At 46.2% G+C, this 15865-nt stretch overlaps 1 protein-coding gene across 1 annotated transcript in view; it reads right to left on the bottom strand.

Moving 5' to 3' along the window:
* Nucleotides 1–2026: 2026 nt before the first annotated feature.
* Nucleotides 2027–15865, bottom strand: part of LOC149347134 (astacin-like metalloprotease toxin 5) — a 39074-nt gene continuing 25235 nt past the window's right edge. The window contains exons 5-6 of the mRNA XM_089585499.1: nt 8392–8567; nt 2027–2328 (exon numbers count right to left, since the gene is read on the bottom strand). Of these exons, the coding sequence (XP_089441625.1) occupies nt 2105–2328; nt 8392–8567 (400 nt within the window). The 3' untranslated portion in view covers nt 2027–2104. The remainder of the gene's footprint in view (nt 2329–8391; nt 8568–15865) is intronic.

Genomic DNA, 15865 nt, shown 5'->3' with positions numbered 1-15865 from the left:
TGTCCGAGGGTGAGAATGAGGTAAATTATATTATGAAAACTTGTCAACAAACCAAAACACTTTAAAATAACTAAAGTATTAAGACAGATGGAAAGTCATATGTAGTTAAAGGGATCTAAAATATAATCCCAGGGAATATTTAAGCTCCGCCTCAAGAGTATGAGGTGATAGCGTAATGAGTTGATTCCCATATATGCAGAAGGTCATTCTCTAATTTAAATTCATATATTCGTGGAAGTCATCATAACATCCTTGGTGTAGTGGTGCTGCGGTTAAAGGATCTGCCACTGCCCTGCGATTGCAGGTGCTCCCCGCAGTGTGCATTGTGTGCCCAATTTTGCTCCTCCTGATCGACCATCATTAAGTCAACTGCCACCTTCCACGGTGAGGAATTTTATCAATATCCGGTGGGCAGGTTGCGATGACGTCACAAGGTCACGTGACAAAGGTGGCCCACCTTTGAGCAATGCGCAATGCGCGTGATTTTTCTCTCACAATGCCGTCCCCGTCAGCGGATTTTCTGGGGAGCGGGGTCTTTAACGTATCGCTTTGAAACAGGAGCGACAGTGGGAACCATGCATATTCCTTATTTTTTTTAAAGAGTTCTTTGTGCCATCTGACCAACGTGTTTGTTAAGTGGTGTAAATGTAAAAAAGGAACGGAGCTCATACCCATTCAGTTCTGTAAGAGAATCGGATCAGCGTTTTCAATACATGTTTCAACAGACTGCAGGAAACTTTGTTGCTTTCTTGGGGCCGAGAATAATAAAAGCTCAGCTAGTTCGACCAAGAAACCGGACAGTTTTTTGCACATAACGAGCAGACACTGCCCTTCAAGTGCAAGGTCCGTTCTCCTTCAGCCACCGTAAGCTGGCCAAAGAATGAAATGGAGGCAATTAACATGCGAGTTTTAAACGTGATTACGAAAAAACTAAAATCAAATCACAATGGCGATGGTCAGCTGTTATGTTTTGTATTATCGTGTATCGCCGCCTGAGCGAGCATTTGCCTCTTAGCTTGATATGCAAAAGTATTTATGTGATATGCGAGAGCATATCACAGAGGGCTGGAGCCATGCCCGTCACAAGCCACAGTCATGTCCTGAGAAAAAATTTTGAAAATTTGAAAATTTTCATGCATCCGTATGGAAATATCGAAGGTAATGGTCCTTCTTTTACGTGTAAAAAATCCCTCTCTTAAAGTGTTTCCATCTATCGCATCGAACCATTAAGAATGCCATAAAAAATCAGTTATTAACGCTTTTGACGATAGCAAAAACTTTAATAGAAAAAAATGCAAGACTGTCGTCGGGTGATCTCCGGATGTAATGATTGTAATAGCAAAATCTTAAAAAAAATGCGTTCATAAGCAGTTTCCCCTCAAAAATGCTTTTGTCCAGTATTGTTGCGCATGTTCTGTGATCTTAGAGTTGTTTTTTGGGACGTTATGTAGAATTTCTTCTGCTAAGTGTAAATTATGCGCTGCCGATAACGGGCATTTTTATCACAACACTCCAGTGCACTTGGTACTATCTTAGCTGTCCTGTTTTTTTTTTCAGTTTCAGGCCTGGAGAGTGCGAATGAACGGTTTTCCACCGAAGCCTGTGTTATGTCGAAATGTAATCTCCTTCTAGTCATATTATTCAAGCGAAGCGCATGAGCAGAAAGGTAAAGTTATAATTTCGCATTTTACAGTATGTCGCTGTCTTCTAATCGCAGATCGTACTTCGTCACTTTTTTCGGGGTGAGGCTCAGTTCAAATGCTTCAAATGATTCATCGGTATCATTAGAGCAAGAGAAATCCCAGAGTCCTGCAGTCACTTCGAAAACATGGAAAACTAAGCAGAATGCTTCCGCACACATTCAGTTCCAGTTGCATTCCTACAAGAAACCGGAGAAGTGTCATCTGTGTAGCAATGCATGCCATGCGAACTCCGTGAACTGGAGAGAATCAAAGCAACGGAGCTCCGATACGCTGCCACACTCAAATATTGTTAGTGAAGCAGCCAGAAATAAAAACGGCATTAGAGCATTTTTACTCCCCTTTATTCGAGTTTGTTTAATATGGTTCATGCGTGAGGAATTTCTACGCACTAAATTAGTGCTTCATTTGCAATTGTAGAACTTGTTGACGCGCTGCAAGTCCAACTTGCTCGGTCCTTTCTTCTCGTAGACTTCGGGAATCCGCTTGCCAGTCTTGGTTAGAATAGTTAGCTTGGAACTGGATATAGCGAATGCCTCCGAGCCATACTCCATGACAGAGGTTATGTCGAAGGGTGTTCTCACGGCCTCACTCGACCACGGTCTTTTGACGAACTGGTCGCGGTACTCTGCACGAAAAACATCATTTCACTGCTGGGGCGATAAAGAAATGTCAAGGTAGAGAACATCACGTTCATAATCCTCCTGTGCCGGAGGTGTGCAGTGATATACGACCACCTCCAGCTTCAAAGTTTGTTAGGTAACAAAACATCCATGAGCTCTATGCCTGCTCTGACAGGTAAAGCCTTTGTCAAAAGTTAAAGCCCACACGGCTATCTTTTAAGTCGTTTAGTGCTGCTCCCGTAGCAATCGTGGAAGTCCTAACGGTTGTAAAAGGCAAGATTCGGAAGATTTCGAACGCTCTGGATGCATATCTTGGGACACGGTAAACCCACTAGGCTGTCAACTTCTGAAAAAGGCTGTACATCGCATTACGGTTACGTCGACTAGTGTGCTTTAATGCCCCTTTGCGAGACTGAAAAGACTCACATTGTATCGCAACGGCCACTGTGAGCCGATTGAAGCCTATTTTTCTGGAGACAGGTTATCAGCGGGCCTTATGGCCGAATGTTGAAAACTAAATGTATCGAGGAAATCAACCTGAAGGGCCGCCGTTGGTCAACTGTTTTTGAGGCATCCCCCAAATTAGAGTATATTTGTAATACAGGAGCAGTTCCTGCCATCTACACACGCCCCGATATACCACTACAAATGAAAGCTATACAGGTTCAACAGAACCGTCGTTGTTAAACAGAATTTCCCCTGCTACGGGTGTCAAACCCTGAAACACCGTTTCATCGGAGCGGTCGGTCTAAGAACGTAGCTAAGCGGGACGGCTAGCTTATGGTAATGGGTGAGCTAATTGATCAATGTAGCCCTGAAGCTATGCTTTGATGCATTTCAGTGTGCAGTTACTCTTTTAGGAGGAGGGCACCGTGTCGAAATGTCGTGACCGCTCCTACTGCTGCGTTGTACTGTGTAGCGAGCCATAGCGTCGTTAACCAAACTTTCTTCACCCCGTATTCGCCGCCGCGATGGCTCAGTGGTTATGGTGCTCGGATGCTGACCCGAAAGACGCGGTTTCGATCCCGGTCATGGCGGTCGAATTTCGATGGAGGCGAAATTCTGGAGGCCCGTGTACTGTCCGATGTCAGTGGACGTTAAAGAATCCCAGGTGGTCGAAATTTCCGGAGCCCTCCACTACGGCGTCTCTCATAGCCTCAGTCGCTTTGGGACGTTAAACCACATAAACCAAACCATCACACCGTATTCACTCAAAGCAGCGTAAAGTGGAGGAAGCGTCAAGCTAGATGCGATAAATTCAATCCTTTGAGTAACGAAAACATCGTGCGAAGGCTTATCGCTCTAATAGCGTGCGTTCCTCCGTTCGTCTCCTTGCCACACACAGGGCTGCCTCGTGCCGACGTTAGTCATTTCGGTGACGAAACTTCGTATCCGGGGCCAAAGCTCGTTGTTATTCCCGAAAGGACGAAAAAAATCACATAGAGTGCACTGTCTAAGAGCACAGGGTGTAATGTTGCGGTGCCGGCGCATGACGCTGGATCCCACGATACGATATTCCAAACGGCACCCACATATGATGTGTTTCAGGTCAGCTGATCACTAATTTTTAAAAATAGTTTTTGAGCTCAAGAGAAGTTTTTGTGGCATAGCAATACCAGTGTTAGCGGACGTCTAAAAAGTGGGACATTCTTGTTGGGTATTAAAGGAGTTAACTAAATCATTATCATTTGCTTTTTAACTATTACAGATTGCTACGTGACTGCAACTACGACATAAGTAGCAGGCTGTTAGTAATAGCAACAACAGATTTTAGAATTTCGAAAGAGCGCTTACCCTCGCTGCTGCGCCTTGACAAAATTTTGCATTTCGACTAGTTACCTGCACTGGGGAGGATGCTTTTCCTGCATGTTTTTCGAAGGTGCATGCGTTTGTGGCACAATCAACAAATTCCAGACAATATGCGTCAGAATACAGGCTCACAATATGGATAGCTGTGAACACACTCTTGTTCGCAATCGAGGATTCGGCACTGTGACAGAAAAACATCTGGAGCAATGTTTACTGTAGCAAGAGGAACAAGTCCATACTGTGACCTGAGCTGAGATTAACAAAAATCCCGGACCCTTGTCCTCATGTGTCTTTATTTCCCTTTTCCCTACTTGATTTAGCGTTTGTGCTGCGTTGTGACCACACCATGGCCTTTCCTTCGTCTTCTCATGACTTTCTATTGCACCTTATTGCGGAAAGGTTTTTTTTCTCCCGTAGAGCGTTCATCCGTTCAATTTTTTCGTTCTTCCTTCTGAGGTGTCTCCTTCACTGTATCTTGCAGGAGGTAACACACTCGCGCTTTCTTCACCACTTCTTTTCTTTGCAACAATCACTGCAACGTTCTGCCGTGCAGAACTCAGATTTATCTGTCTCGTGGGTACTTCTTTCCGAGTCCTGGAGAAATTTTGCCCCCTATATCCTCATATTTTAAAATTACAGCGCTGCTCGCTGTGTCTCCCAAAAGTGAAATTAATGTTTCACTTCCCTAGACTTTTCAAGACAGGTTTTCTATGTATTGAAGTTTCGAGCAGCGCGTTAACTACGGCATTGACGACTGAAACTTTCTTGCCATCTTTCAGCCCCACAAACCCTATATCATCTTCCTCCGGGTGGCTCCTGAAGAGGCCCGTATCCAGAATACCTGGGCAATTGACTTTCCTGGGTTCGGACACGCCGTGGTTTTGTGCCTCTTCAGGCCGCATTTAAAGCACACTGTTAGGCTGCTGTTCCTAGTGCAGTTGCGGCAGTTAAACGCTTAGTGGCCTGCCTTGTTCGAAATGTAGCATTTCAGTGTAAGCTTTGATCTCGATGCGGCGTGGCGGCTGTCACAATTTCCTCCATTCCTCAGGATATGCATGCTTAATTTTCCTCACATTTGCGCTACCTACAACTTCAAAACTGGTCAGCAAGTTCTAACATTTCGTGAAGGATCTTGGTTCTTCTCTTCTTCAGGTAAAGCGAAAAGCTCGGGGGACAAATACAATGTAGTTTCTCCTTGATAAGCCGCTCACGACGTCCACTGTACTCCTCTGCAATTTCCTATAGCTCCGTCTCCGATTCATGCAGTCATTAAAGTGCAACTTATTGGATGGTCGTTTCGCCATGTGTGGGTTTCCGTGTCCTCAAATTCATCTCGAAATCTCTTGGAGGTGAGTCGGAATCGTTTAAGAAAGGAGGCTTTTATCTTGCTGCAGCTGGCTGCATCTTCAGGAGACAGTAGTCCGAATACGCTTAGAGCTTCATCGCTCAGGTACATGCTGAGAACTTTGTGTATTCACCGTCTGACCTATTCCGACTTTTCGCGATCCCTGCAAAGTGTTTCTGAAAGCGTCGAGAAAGTCCCGTCTTTAATCAAAATTGGGAAGCAGCTCTCTCATATCCTTCCGCAAGCCGTTACCTTCTTCTCCTGTGCTATGAACTTCAGAACTTTGAAGTCCAAGGTTCGTGGCAAGAAGTGGCTTTTCGCAATAAGATTCCTTACCTCTCTCTTCGTCAACTTCTTTTCGAGCCCTCTTTCTCTCTTTTGTAAGCATTTCAATGATCTTCTTCTCTCTGCATCACCAGTTTCTGCAGTTCGGTTCCGGACAGCCCAATCCGGATGCCAAGCTCTAACAGCTCCTTCAAGTTCATTTTTGGAGATCGAACCCTGTATTCAAGGCAACAAATACCTCTTCATAATGAACCTTGCTAACCGCTTCAGCGCTGCACCTCACAAAATCGCACAGCTGCTAACACTTGCTTATGACCACTTCGTAAACTCCCGACTGTTTCTCCGTTCTGTGCGCTTGTGAAGCACCAAACGTCCTGTCGCGCACGCCAGGAAATTTAGCCTCTGCGCATGTGTCATGTGCAGTTCCAGGCACCCTTAGAGCGTGTGATAGTTGCTGTCTCGGTTTCAGAGGAGATACCATCGACTCAGTGTGGCAAGCTCAGCTACCGAATGAACCAAGAAGCCAGCTACCAACAAACTAGCTACCAAGTGAAAAGGGTTGTGGTCGTTGGGTGCCCAGCTTTTGCCGGCCAAAAGCCACAGAATGTGTCAGAGTGAAAGGTTAAAAAAAAAAGAGAGTTCATGCAGCCAACCAACGACACAGAGGAATTTCTAATCACTCGTACGAGCTCATACAAAGATATTTGCACAGCAATGCAACACATTAAAATTGCTAGAAGAGAGCTACTAATGCGCAGGATAGATTTTATACAAAAAGAGCACTAACGCAAGCAAGATACAAACGAACAGAGCTTAATCTGTTGACCGGGAACTGCGACTCTCCGACGAACAGAAGACCACGACGGGGTCGTCCTTCAGACTGGCGCGCGGGGCCTTGCTGGTCCGTGGCTGGTAAGCAGTATGGACCCAGGATTTCTACGGGAGAACTTCTCCGAACCGTTAACTGTGGCACCGTCTGACGGACAGCTCTGAACGTCCTTCGTATATAGGCGTATGTATCTGTTCGTTTATTCGCGCCAATGCCGGCGCGCACAGAGACACAGTTTTAACCTTACAACTGCGCTCTGATCCTTGCGCCGGGCGCGCTTTGCCATTGTTCAGGCGTGGAGGCTTGTTTCCAGAGTATTCCAGTCACTTCTTTCCGACCAGCCGCCATCGGCGCGCGGGCGACGTGAAGGGGGTAGTCACTCAGCACGCTCCAGGCTGCGCGCTCTCCATCGGCAAAAATGGAACATTTCTACACGGTCCTAGAACCGTCGACACCGCGAGCAGGCAAGATCGCTTTCGCGCTCCGCCGGCTCTTCGAACGTGCGCAGAATTTTGTGACAAGCATAAGGAGCCAGCCGATTTCCTTGATACGGAGATGCCGGTGCGACTAGAACAGAGAACTAAGGGCCTAAATAAAAGGAAGGAAAAGGTGGCAAAAGAGAGGGCTTTGTGGGCGGCCGCCAAGCTGTCATTCACCCAGACTGGACTGCCTAGTGCTTAAACACTTTGTTCCGAGTAGTTGTAAACAAACAATCTCAATAATCTCTAGGCCGAATGCTAGTTCCATGAGCCATGTATGGCCCCTGATTGAATGTTTTAACTAAAATCTTTTTACCTGAAAGTTGCGGCAATTTTTGTATTCTGGGTTTTTTGCGCAAAAGACACGACACAAAAGAAACGAGGTAGACAGGACAAGCTCTTACTAACAACTCAGGTGTTTATTGACGGAACATTTGCTTAAATGCAGCAGCTGCTCTTATCAAACAAGAAGAGGGAAAGAAGAGACTTCGCATACATATATATCAGATCAGCACAGATCCCATCATCGCACGAGTGAATGCATGTTTCGAGCTCTAATTCTGCGTAAGATAACTGATTTCTTTTTTTGAGAGCAAAATTGAAGGATTGCTGAGAGCAAAATTGAAGGATTTTGTGTCGTGTCTTTTGCGCAAAAAAAAACCAGAATGCTTAGGCACCAACTAGCCTGCAAAAACATACTCGCAATTTTTGTGCTACTGCCCTGTTCCCTAGACGCGTTCGTAGCACGTAGGTTACAGCCGCAAGAAGAAAGTTTTCCAACTCCACAATCTGGAGTTAGTGGCAGTCAGCGGTTGAATACTGCACATTGCAAGCAATACTCCGTGTCGACGGCACATTCTTGTGCTCAGAAGGCCATATTTAAACTTTTTTTTCTGATAATGAATGATAAAGTCAAAGTTAATAAACATCACTATGTTACACCTCACCTGAAGCGTTGCCCTCGGAAAAATCACAGTAAGGTATTACAACCTATTATTACACGTACTGATGTCTATCGCTACTCCTTTTTTCCCGATGCTGTAGAGATTTGGAACCAACTACAAAGTGACGTTGTGGACCAAACAGATGTAGACAAATTTGTGATAGGTGTGAACGTGTTCCTGGAAGATTGCTGTGCAAATCTGTAATTCTGTGCATTTGAGTGTTTTTTTTTGTTTTTTTTAGCGAAGAGAATTGCACTTGTGTCTGTATATGTTTCCCTCCCTGTAATGACCTCCATGCAGAGGGTTAACAGTATGAATAAATAAATATATTATCCTAAATAATTTCATGTCGATAATCGTGTAGATTTTTCGCGTACCTGGTCTTACATTGTCCAGCATGATCTTGACGTATTGATCCCTGTCGGGGCGCGTGTGCTCGTGGCGGAAACCCACTGCATGCAGAAGTTCGTGCGCCGCTAGCGCCAGGTAGAGGCAGCCGTCTCCCAGGCTCAAGGGCTGCCTTCCGCCAATCTTGCCCACAGGTGAGGCGCACCTGCGGGGCGCGCGTCCCATTTTAAGCAGGCGCCTAAAACGGCTAATGTTGGTAAAATCACGTGACCTCTGAAAGCATGGCGGTGCAGCAAGGTTGGAACATAGAATTGAATAAATAAAAAACAATAAAAATGACTGCGTTTTAACTGAAGTCGTTTTTTCTATCGTGGTATAAATGACGGAGGCAGACGGTAGTAAAAGACAAGTGTTGGAATGGCCTTCCGGATTGCATTGCTACCATACGTGACCCATTAATGTTCAAAAACGAATTGACCACCTTCATGCATCCATGATATTGTACATAAATTGCGTTCGTATGTGTAGTCAAATCCATGCAGTGCCGCTATTTGTTTGCTGTTTTTTCCTCTGTGTCAATATATTACGGTTTTCTTCAAGTACAGTGTAATAATTGTTTGCAGTCCAATGCATTTAATATTGTTTACTTTTGTTCTTTCCACTTTGTAACATCTTTTGTCTGCTAAATATTGTAATCCCTCCCCTCACACAATGTTCCAAGTGTGGAACCTGTGAGGTATTTGTATAAACATCAAGATACTGAGATAGCATTTGAAGTCATATCCTGAAATGAATGCGTTTCATAGCACGCGCTTTCAAATGTCTATGCAGGCAACCCGTTTTCTGTTTATATATTTACCTCTATATTATTGTGAAGAAGGACGTTTTCTTGTTTTTATGAATGCTAGCGTTAACTTCTTAAGAGACACCAACAGCAAACTCTATCCTAATTTTTACAGAGAAAATCATTTATAGACACCTCTCGCACCTGTAGCCGCTTCACCTTCTTTGCGACTCAATGCGCAGAACACGAAGTGCGTGGAAAACGAAAACGGGGACTGCACCCTCAAGAACTGTTGTGCGGGCAGCGGTCAATGCCGTTTACGAGAGACTATGATTTAACTTCAGTGAAGTTCGCGGTGCCGTATGTTGTTTGCTGCATCCGGTCGCTTTATGGGAATGCCCATTACGTTCTTTTTCTTGGGCCCTCCGCACAACCACACAGGAAGGGGTCAGTCAACCCGGCGGGAAAAGAGGGGGCGCCGAATGGCGGGGGATTACAGGAGACTTCAAACTCCCCTTATGGACGGAGTCGTTAGGCGGCATCCTGTGTGCACGTGTGTACGGCGAGGCTGACCCGCGTCACAGTGCGTGGCTCTTTGTACCATGTCTGCAGCGGCATGCTTTGACCTATTGTCACGCTAGCTGCAGGCATGAGGAGCGACGACGAGAAACAGATGAGTTGAAATGGCGTTCCTCGAACTTGGCGGCAACCGGACCTTGGGAAAGCGAGTGTTCGCGAAGCTCGCAGCGGGAAAGCATAATTATCCGAAATCGTGATGGTGGAAAGTGTGCATATGTGTACAGTGTCGCGATGAGTTAGCTTCTTTCCCCAATCATTCATTGGTTGTGTTATTCTTTCCCCAACTGCTGATTTGTGGTATTTTCCTTTCCCCAATAAGTTATTGGGTGGATGTTTGTATAGTACTTGATTGGTTATTCTCCCACCGAGGGCGGGGACATTGGTTTTAAAACCAGCTGCTTCGGCAGGACCGAGGGCTGGTTTCGTCACCTAGAACTGCGAGCCAGTCAAGTGTAAATATGTGTTCTCCTTGCTTGTATCCTCGTTTGTGCTTTTAATTGTTATAAAAGTTTAACCTCTCCAGAAGTGTCCTCTTGCAATGTGATTGAGCAAAACGAATCTTCAAGACGTCAAGAATCCTACAACAATCATCATTAACTAAATTTCCCTCACGAGATCAAGAGAGAATCCAACTGGCGCAGTCGACAGGATTTGCTGCGTCTTTCTGCTCGAGGTATCTGACGGAGGGGCGGAAGATCAAGTCGGTGGACAAGCTGCAGAGCGGTGCGTCCTAAAGGAGGAACGTGAGTCAGCGTCAGAGCGACGCTGAAAGCTTCGGAGACTGCTGGTTATTGTCAACGGGACGTAGGAGGCTCAAGTCAGCGAGGAGCTGAAGGAGCCAGGCGACCGACGTGTCGTGGAGGTGCCAAATCCGTGAGCTGCGGAAGGAACCAGGCGTCCGCGTTGAGGTTCAAGAGAAGAACCAGGCGACCAGCAAGTCAAACGAGGCAGGACAAGTCAGCGAGCTGCTGTGAGAGCCGGGGCTCAACTCAATTCATCCGCATCAAGGAGCCCGCTGTCGTCACTCAGGGCGACGTGACTACCGTGGCAGAGGAAAGCAACCTGCGAGGTTGGAGACCTTTCTGCTTCCTCCGAATTCACCATGTCGGTGTAGTGTTTTCGTGCTATAGATGATAGCACCGAAAAGGGAGATGGCTGCCGTGCGGTACGATCGGGAGGGCATGATGCGATGTTTGGAGACTGAGCAGAAGGCAGAACAGCTGCTTGAAATTGGCAAGTTGAAACTCGAAATTGAACGAGAAAAGATAAAACTTGCACAGATGCAATCTAAATTCAACCAGGGAACGAAATCCGATAGAGGGATGTTATTGGCAGCAGTTCAATGTTTTGACTGCATGGAATTTGGGCATCTAATGATTGACTGTCCGAAATCGAAGCGAGAACAGCATGTTCCCGTATTGAGAATTACCTGTGGGCCAATGGCTACAGGTGTGAAAGCTGCAGCGGTTAGGCAGCAGGGCCCAACCGTGTGTGCCGTGCCAGGAGAGATGGCTGAGGGCATAGGGGCGTTAGTCAACCCTGTGAAGCACTGCCTCTCAGAGCAGACCCAAGAGGCACATGAGTGTATTGCTCGTGAAAAAGAGTTAAGCATTGTGCCAGAGCAGGTTGGCGCTAACTCCGAGGCCGCAGTTACGCTCGGCGAAGAGGTAGAGCAGGCGCCAACAGCGGGAACGCTCTTTGCAGGCGGCGGGAAGCTAGTTCTCAAAGATGAGGTGGGTAGCCAGCCGGAGCTGACACCCTGCGCACTGACAGCCCATGTAGCGGAAGGTGTAGAGAGGCTGGTAACACCTGAGACGCACTCGCTGCTAGAGCAGCCAGAAAACGAGCGGCTGCATGAAGAAACAGAGCAAGCTCATTTTGAAGAACTTTTCAAAATTCGAGACACACCTAAGACGCCGGTAGAGCTTGAGGCCAATTCGGTAGCTGCAAAAGTTTTTGCAGCAGGTTGTGAACTAACAACGAGCGATGAGGCTGCATTTGATGCCGAGGAAGGAAAGAATGCGCGTTTGATCACTGCAATGGTTTTCGTAGCTGATAAGGAATTGCAGGATTCGGATAATGCGTCTGTCCCTGTGGGTATCGACGTGGAGGAGACACAGTATGCTTCATCGCCAGAAGTGGGGAAGCAAGCTGGTGAAGGTAGTTGTCAGAAAAGAAGGCGTGACAGCACGATTTTCTTTGAAGCGAACGTCGGTGGGCACCTGTACGAAGAGCTAGCGCTACGTGAATCTCATTGCAAAACTGCATATGAAGTAGCCGATGGGAGGCCTGAGCATACTGTAAAATTCAAAGAAGTGGAGAATGCAGACGCGAGGGCAGTAACAATCTTCGTGGCCCGCGAGGAGCAGGTGTGCTCTATTGATCCGACGGCGGCGGCAGCCTTTAGAACCGGTGTTTTCCCGGATAATTCGGAAGTTGGGTCTAGTCTTCCGGACAAGGCTCAAAAGAAACAAGTGTTGTTTCGAGATGTAGGCGGCTAGAAGTAATTTCTGCCAGTTTGGGGCACCGATCTGACATGGTGAATTCTGGAATGTGCAGATTGGTTTCCGGCCTTGTGTGTGCGGGTTGAAATATCCGCTGTGTGCGCGCATGTGTGCGTGCTGGTGTACTGACCGGACAGCCGGCGCATGTCTGCGTGTTGGTGGACTGACCGGACAGCCGACGTACGTGTGCGTGCGTGCGTATGTACCTTTGTTGTTGGACACCATGGCTGAACTTCAATGCCCCACTGACAACAAGTGTCCGTGTGACATTCTTGGTTGGGAGGAGTGAAGTTCGCGGTGCCGTATGTTGTTTGCTGCATCCGGTCGCTTTATGGGAATGCCCATTACGTTCTTTTTCTTGGGCCCTCCGCACAACCACACAGGAAGGGGTCAGTCAACCCGGCGGGAAAAGAGGGGGCGCCGAATGGCGGGGGATTACAGGAGACTTCAAACTCCCCTTATGGACGGAGTCGTTAGGCGGCATCCTGTGTGCACGTGTGTACGGCGAGGCTGACCCGCGTCACAGTGCGTGGCTCTTTGTACCATGTCTGCAGCGGCATGCTTTGACCTATTGTCACGCTAGCTGCAGGCATGAGGAGCGACGACGAGAAACAGATGAGTTGAAATGGCGTTCCTCGAACTTGGCGGCAACCGGACCTTGGGAAAGCGAGTGTTCGCGAAGCTCGCAGCGGGAAAGCATAATTATCCGAAATCGTGATGGTGGAAAGTGTGCATATGTGTACAGTGTCGCGATGAGTTAGCTTCTTTCCCCAATCATTCATTGGTTGTGTTATTCTTTCCCCAACTGCTGATTTGTGGTATTTTCCTTTCCCCAATAAGTTATTGGGTGGATGTTTGTATAGTACTTGATTGGTTATTCTCCCACCGAGGGCGGGGACATTGGTTTTAAAACCAGCTGCTTCGGCAGGACCGAGGGCTGGTTTCGTCACCTAGAACTGCGAGCCAGTCAAGTGTAAATATGTTTTCTCCTTGCTTGTATCCTCCTTTGTGCTTTTAATTGTTATAAAAGTTTAACCTCTCCAGAAGTGTCCTCTTGCAATGTGATTGAGCAAAACGAATCTTCAAGACGTCAAGAATCCTACAACAATCATCATTAACTAAATTTCCCTCACGAGATCAAGAGAGGGAATCCAACTACTTCCACATCACTCCAGCGTAAAAAATACGAGCACAAAGGAAGAAAACACTTACGACACGGACAAACGCTGCACTCACAACTGATTTTATTTCGCCACCAATGGCAAATATAAAGTTCCGCCGCTAATGCGCGCGCAGGAAAGTACACATGCCATGAATAACAAAGATACATTATCACCCATCAGATACATCTTATCGTGTGGCAGAGAAAAGGTCACATTCCGCTTTGTACAAATGAATAGAGGTATCGCTTACGCAAAAATCACCCTTTTTGTTTATATGGTACGCTTCTAGTAGTTCACGTGCAGTTTGATCTTTGCTTTTGCCTAGAATCCTTGCACCGTCAAAATGAGGCGAACAATCCTGGCAAGACCTGCAATGTTTTACTAAGTTAACATCTTCGTCATTCTCAAAATTCCTTTCATGCTCCCTCAATCGATCATTGACACATCGGCCAGACTTTGTGCTCGTCTTTTTTACGCTGGAATGATGTGGAAGCAAAGTAACCAACTTGTCCAGAAGCTCGTTTTACTAAAGCATATGATTTAACGGAGACTTGTCGCTGGTGCTGCCGTGTAAACACAAATGTCAGCGCCGGACTTTCCAACCGCGAGCTTGATTTTCCCTAAACTGGCGTTTATGCAAGTGCGTAGACTTGTTCACGGTCGTGTTCAGGATGATACCTGCGGACAGGTGCTGAATGCAGCGTCCGTCAAGCGAGCGCGTTCATTCAAGCTACGTGAAAGGAACACTCCTCGTCTCGTTAACGGCGTGAAAAGTGATGTCACCAGGGCCTCTATATAAAACTGACCACCGTCATTAGCGGAATGAAAGCAGTCCATTATCTTATGCTCCTTAAGCTACTCCTCGGCGTTCTTCTCGTTTCTTCGTAGCTGGTACACTGTCAACATCAATTATCCTATAAAAAAAAGTAAAAATGGAGTGAGAAGCCCTCAAACGCACTCTCTTTCAGGGGCAAGGTACGCTGCCTGATTTTCGGCGCAGGTTTTGATCACTACATGCGGAATTCGCGCTGTTTGCAACGAAGGCATATTACCACCTGAAGGCATAGTGACCTGAAGCAGTCAGCGATGAAAGGAAGCGTTAAAATTCGCCACAAGATGTCTTGAGATTCGAAAAAAGCGGTGTAAACGTAGGCAAAAGTCTTCTTATCTGCAAGGAGATCGCATGTTTGAAACATGGAAATGTATTCTGTTGCAAATTTGACTCCTTCGGTATTTTTAGTCACGAAACTCTAGCCCAGGCCATCTCTTGCACCATTAGAGATTGCACTAGAGAACTCCATTTTCGAATAATTTCTGTTCAGAGCATACCGATAAGCATGACAGAGCACTTAGAATATGGTTATCTGTGCAAGGGGGTGACATCGATGCTGTAACCAGGTTTACAATTTAATTTTATTTTATCAGTCGCAATCGGCAGCAACGCAGTCGTCATTGGTACAAGTATATGCATCCCTAGTTCGCAGGATAGTTGAGGTGAATGTGCATGTTTTCGGAAAATGTAATTAGTGCATTATCAACCGCAGGTAACACAGTTTATAGTGCTATACCGAGTTGAACAAAAGGATCAAGAAAATGTGCTTTTGATATGCCGTGGATAAACCTTCTCACTGTTTAATGAAGTTATGCTTTGACAGAGAGGTATTCGTGGTCATGGGCAACAAGCACAGGCGTGTAAAAGAAATAAGAGTAGAAAGAAAAGGACGAGAACGAGACCTGGAAGAGCGGTTAATCAAAGGTTTGGTGATGTATTCCAACAATCTCTCGCCCTCCCTAATAAAGTTAGACCAAAGCTGCGATATGAGTGGTGAGGTCAGCGCCAGGAAATTTAACCCGTACGTGAAAAGCCGCAGTCTGTGGTGTCGATGAGGAGAATCTTTGCTCGAGAGAGCTAGAGATTCATTTATGCCTTGTAGTAGTAATTTTATAAAACACTTTCTACTTTCTTGTGCCAGTGTTATTGCACTTTCTTGTGACGATGTAAAGGGTGTTTCACTTTAAACTTTACACGTTGTAAAAAATAGGCTTTTTCAGCTAAAACAGCCCTTTTTCGCATAGCTATGTAGAGGTGTACTGCATCAGAATCCAGCTAAGACGGGCTAAAAAGCAGGTTGGTTAATTAAATTCAAAGTTCAACTTTTAACACTTACTCTTAGGCTTTTTAATTATAGAGAAGCATGTAGCCTACCGCAGGCAATACCCATATCTGTTTTTAGAGTTTCGAAGATGCGTTTACCTACGGCACTGTGAGCCAGAAAATTTTGGCTATTTCGGCGGATTGTGTTCCCTAGAGAGGTTGCTTTGCCTGCAAGCCGCTCAGAAGTCCATGTAATATGGCGCGGTGTAGCTAAACTGTGTTAGATCACAGCGCCGTAGGTAACCGCGTTTTCGAAATTCTAAAAACTGATTTGAACATTACTTTCGGTTGGCTACACGCTTCTCAATAATTGTGGAG

This window comes from Amblyomma mixtum, chromosome 4 (assembly GCF_055824585.1).
Source record: "Amblyomma mixtum isolate Tamu chromosome 4, ASM5582458v1, whole genome shotgun sequence".
In the NCBI taxonomy this organism is placed as follows: Eukaryota; Metazoa; Arthropoda; class Arachnida; order Ixodida; family Ixodidae; genus Amblyomma; species Amblyomma mixtum.
The sequence above is the reverse complement of the archived record's forward strand: the minus strand, read 5'-3'. Positions and strand labels throughout refer to the sequence as shown.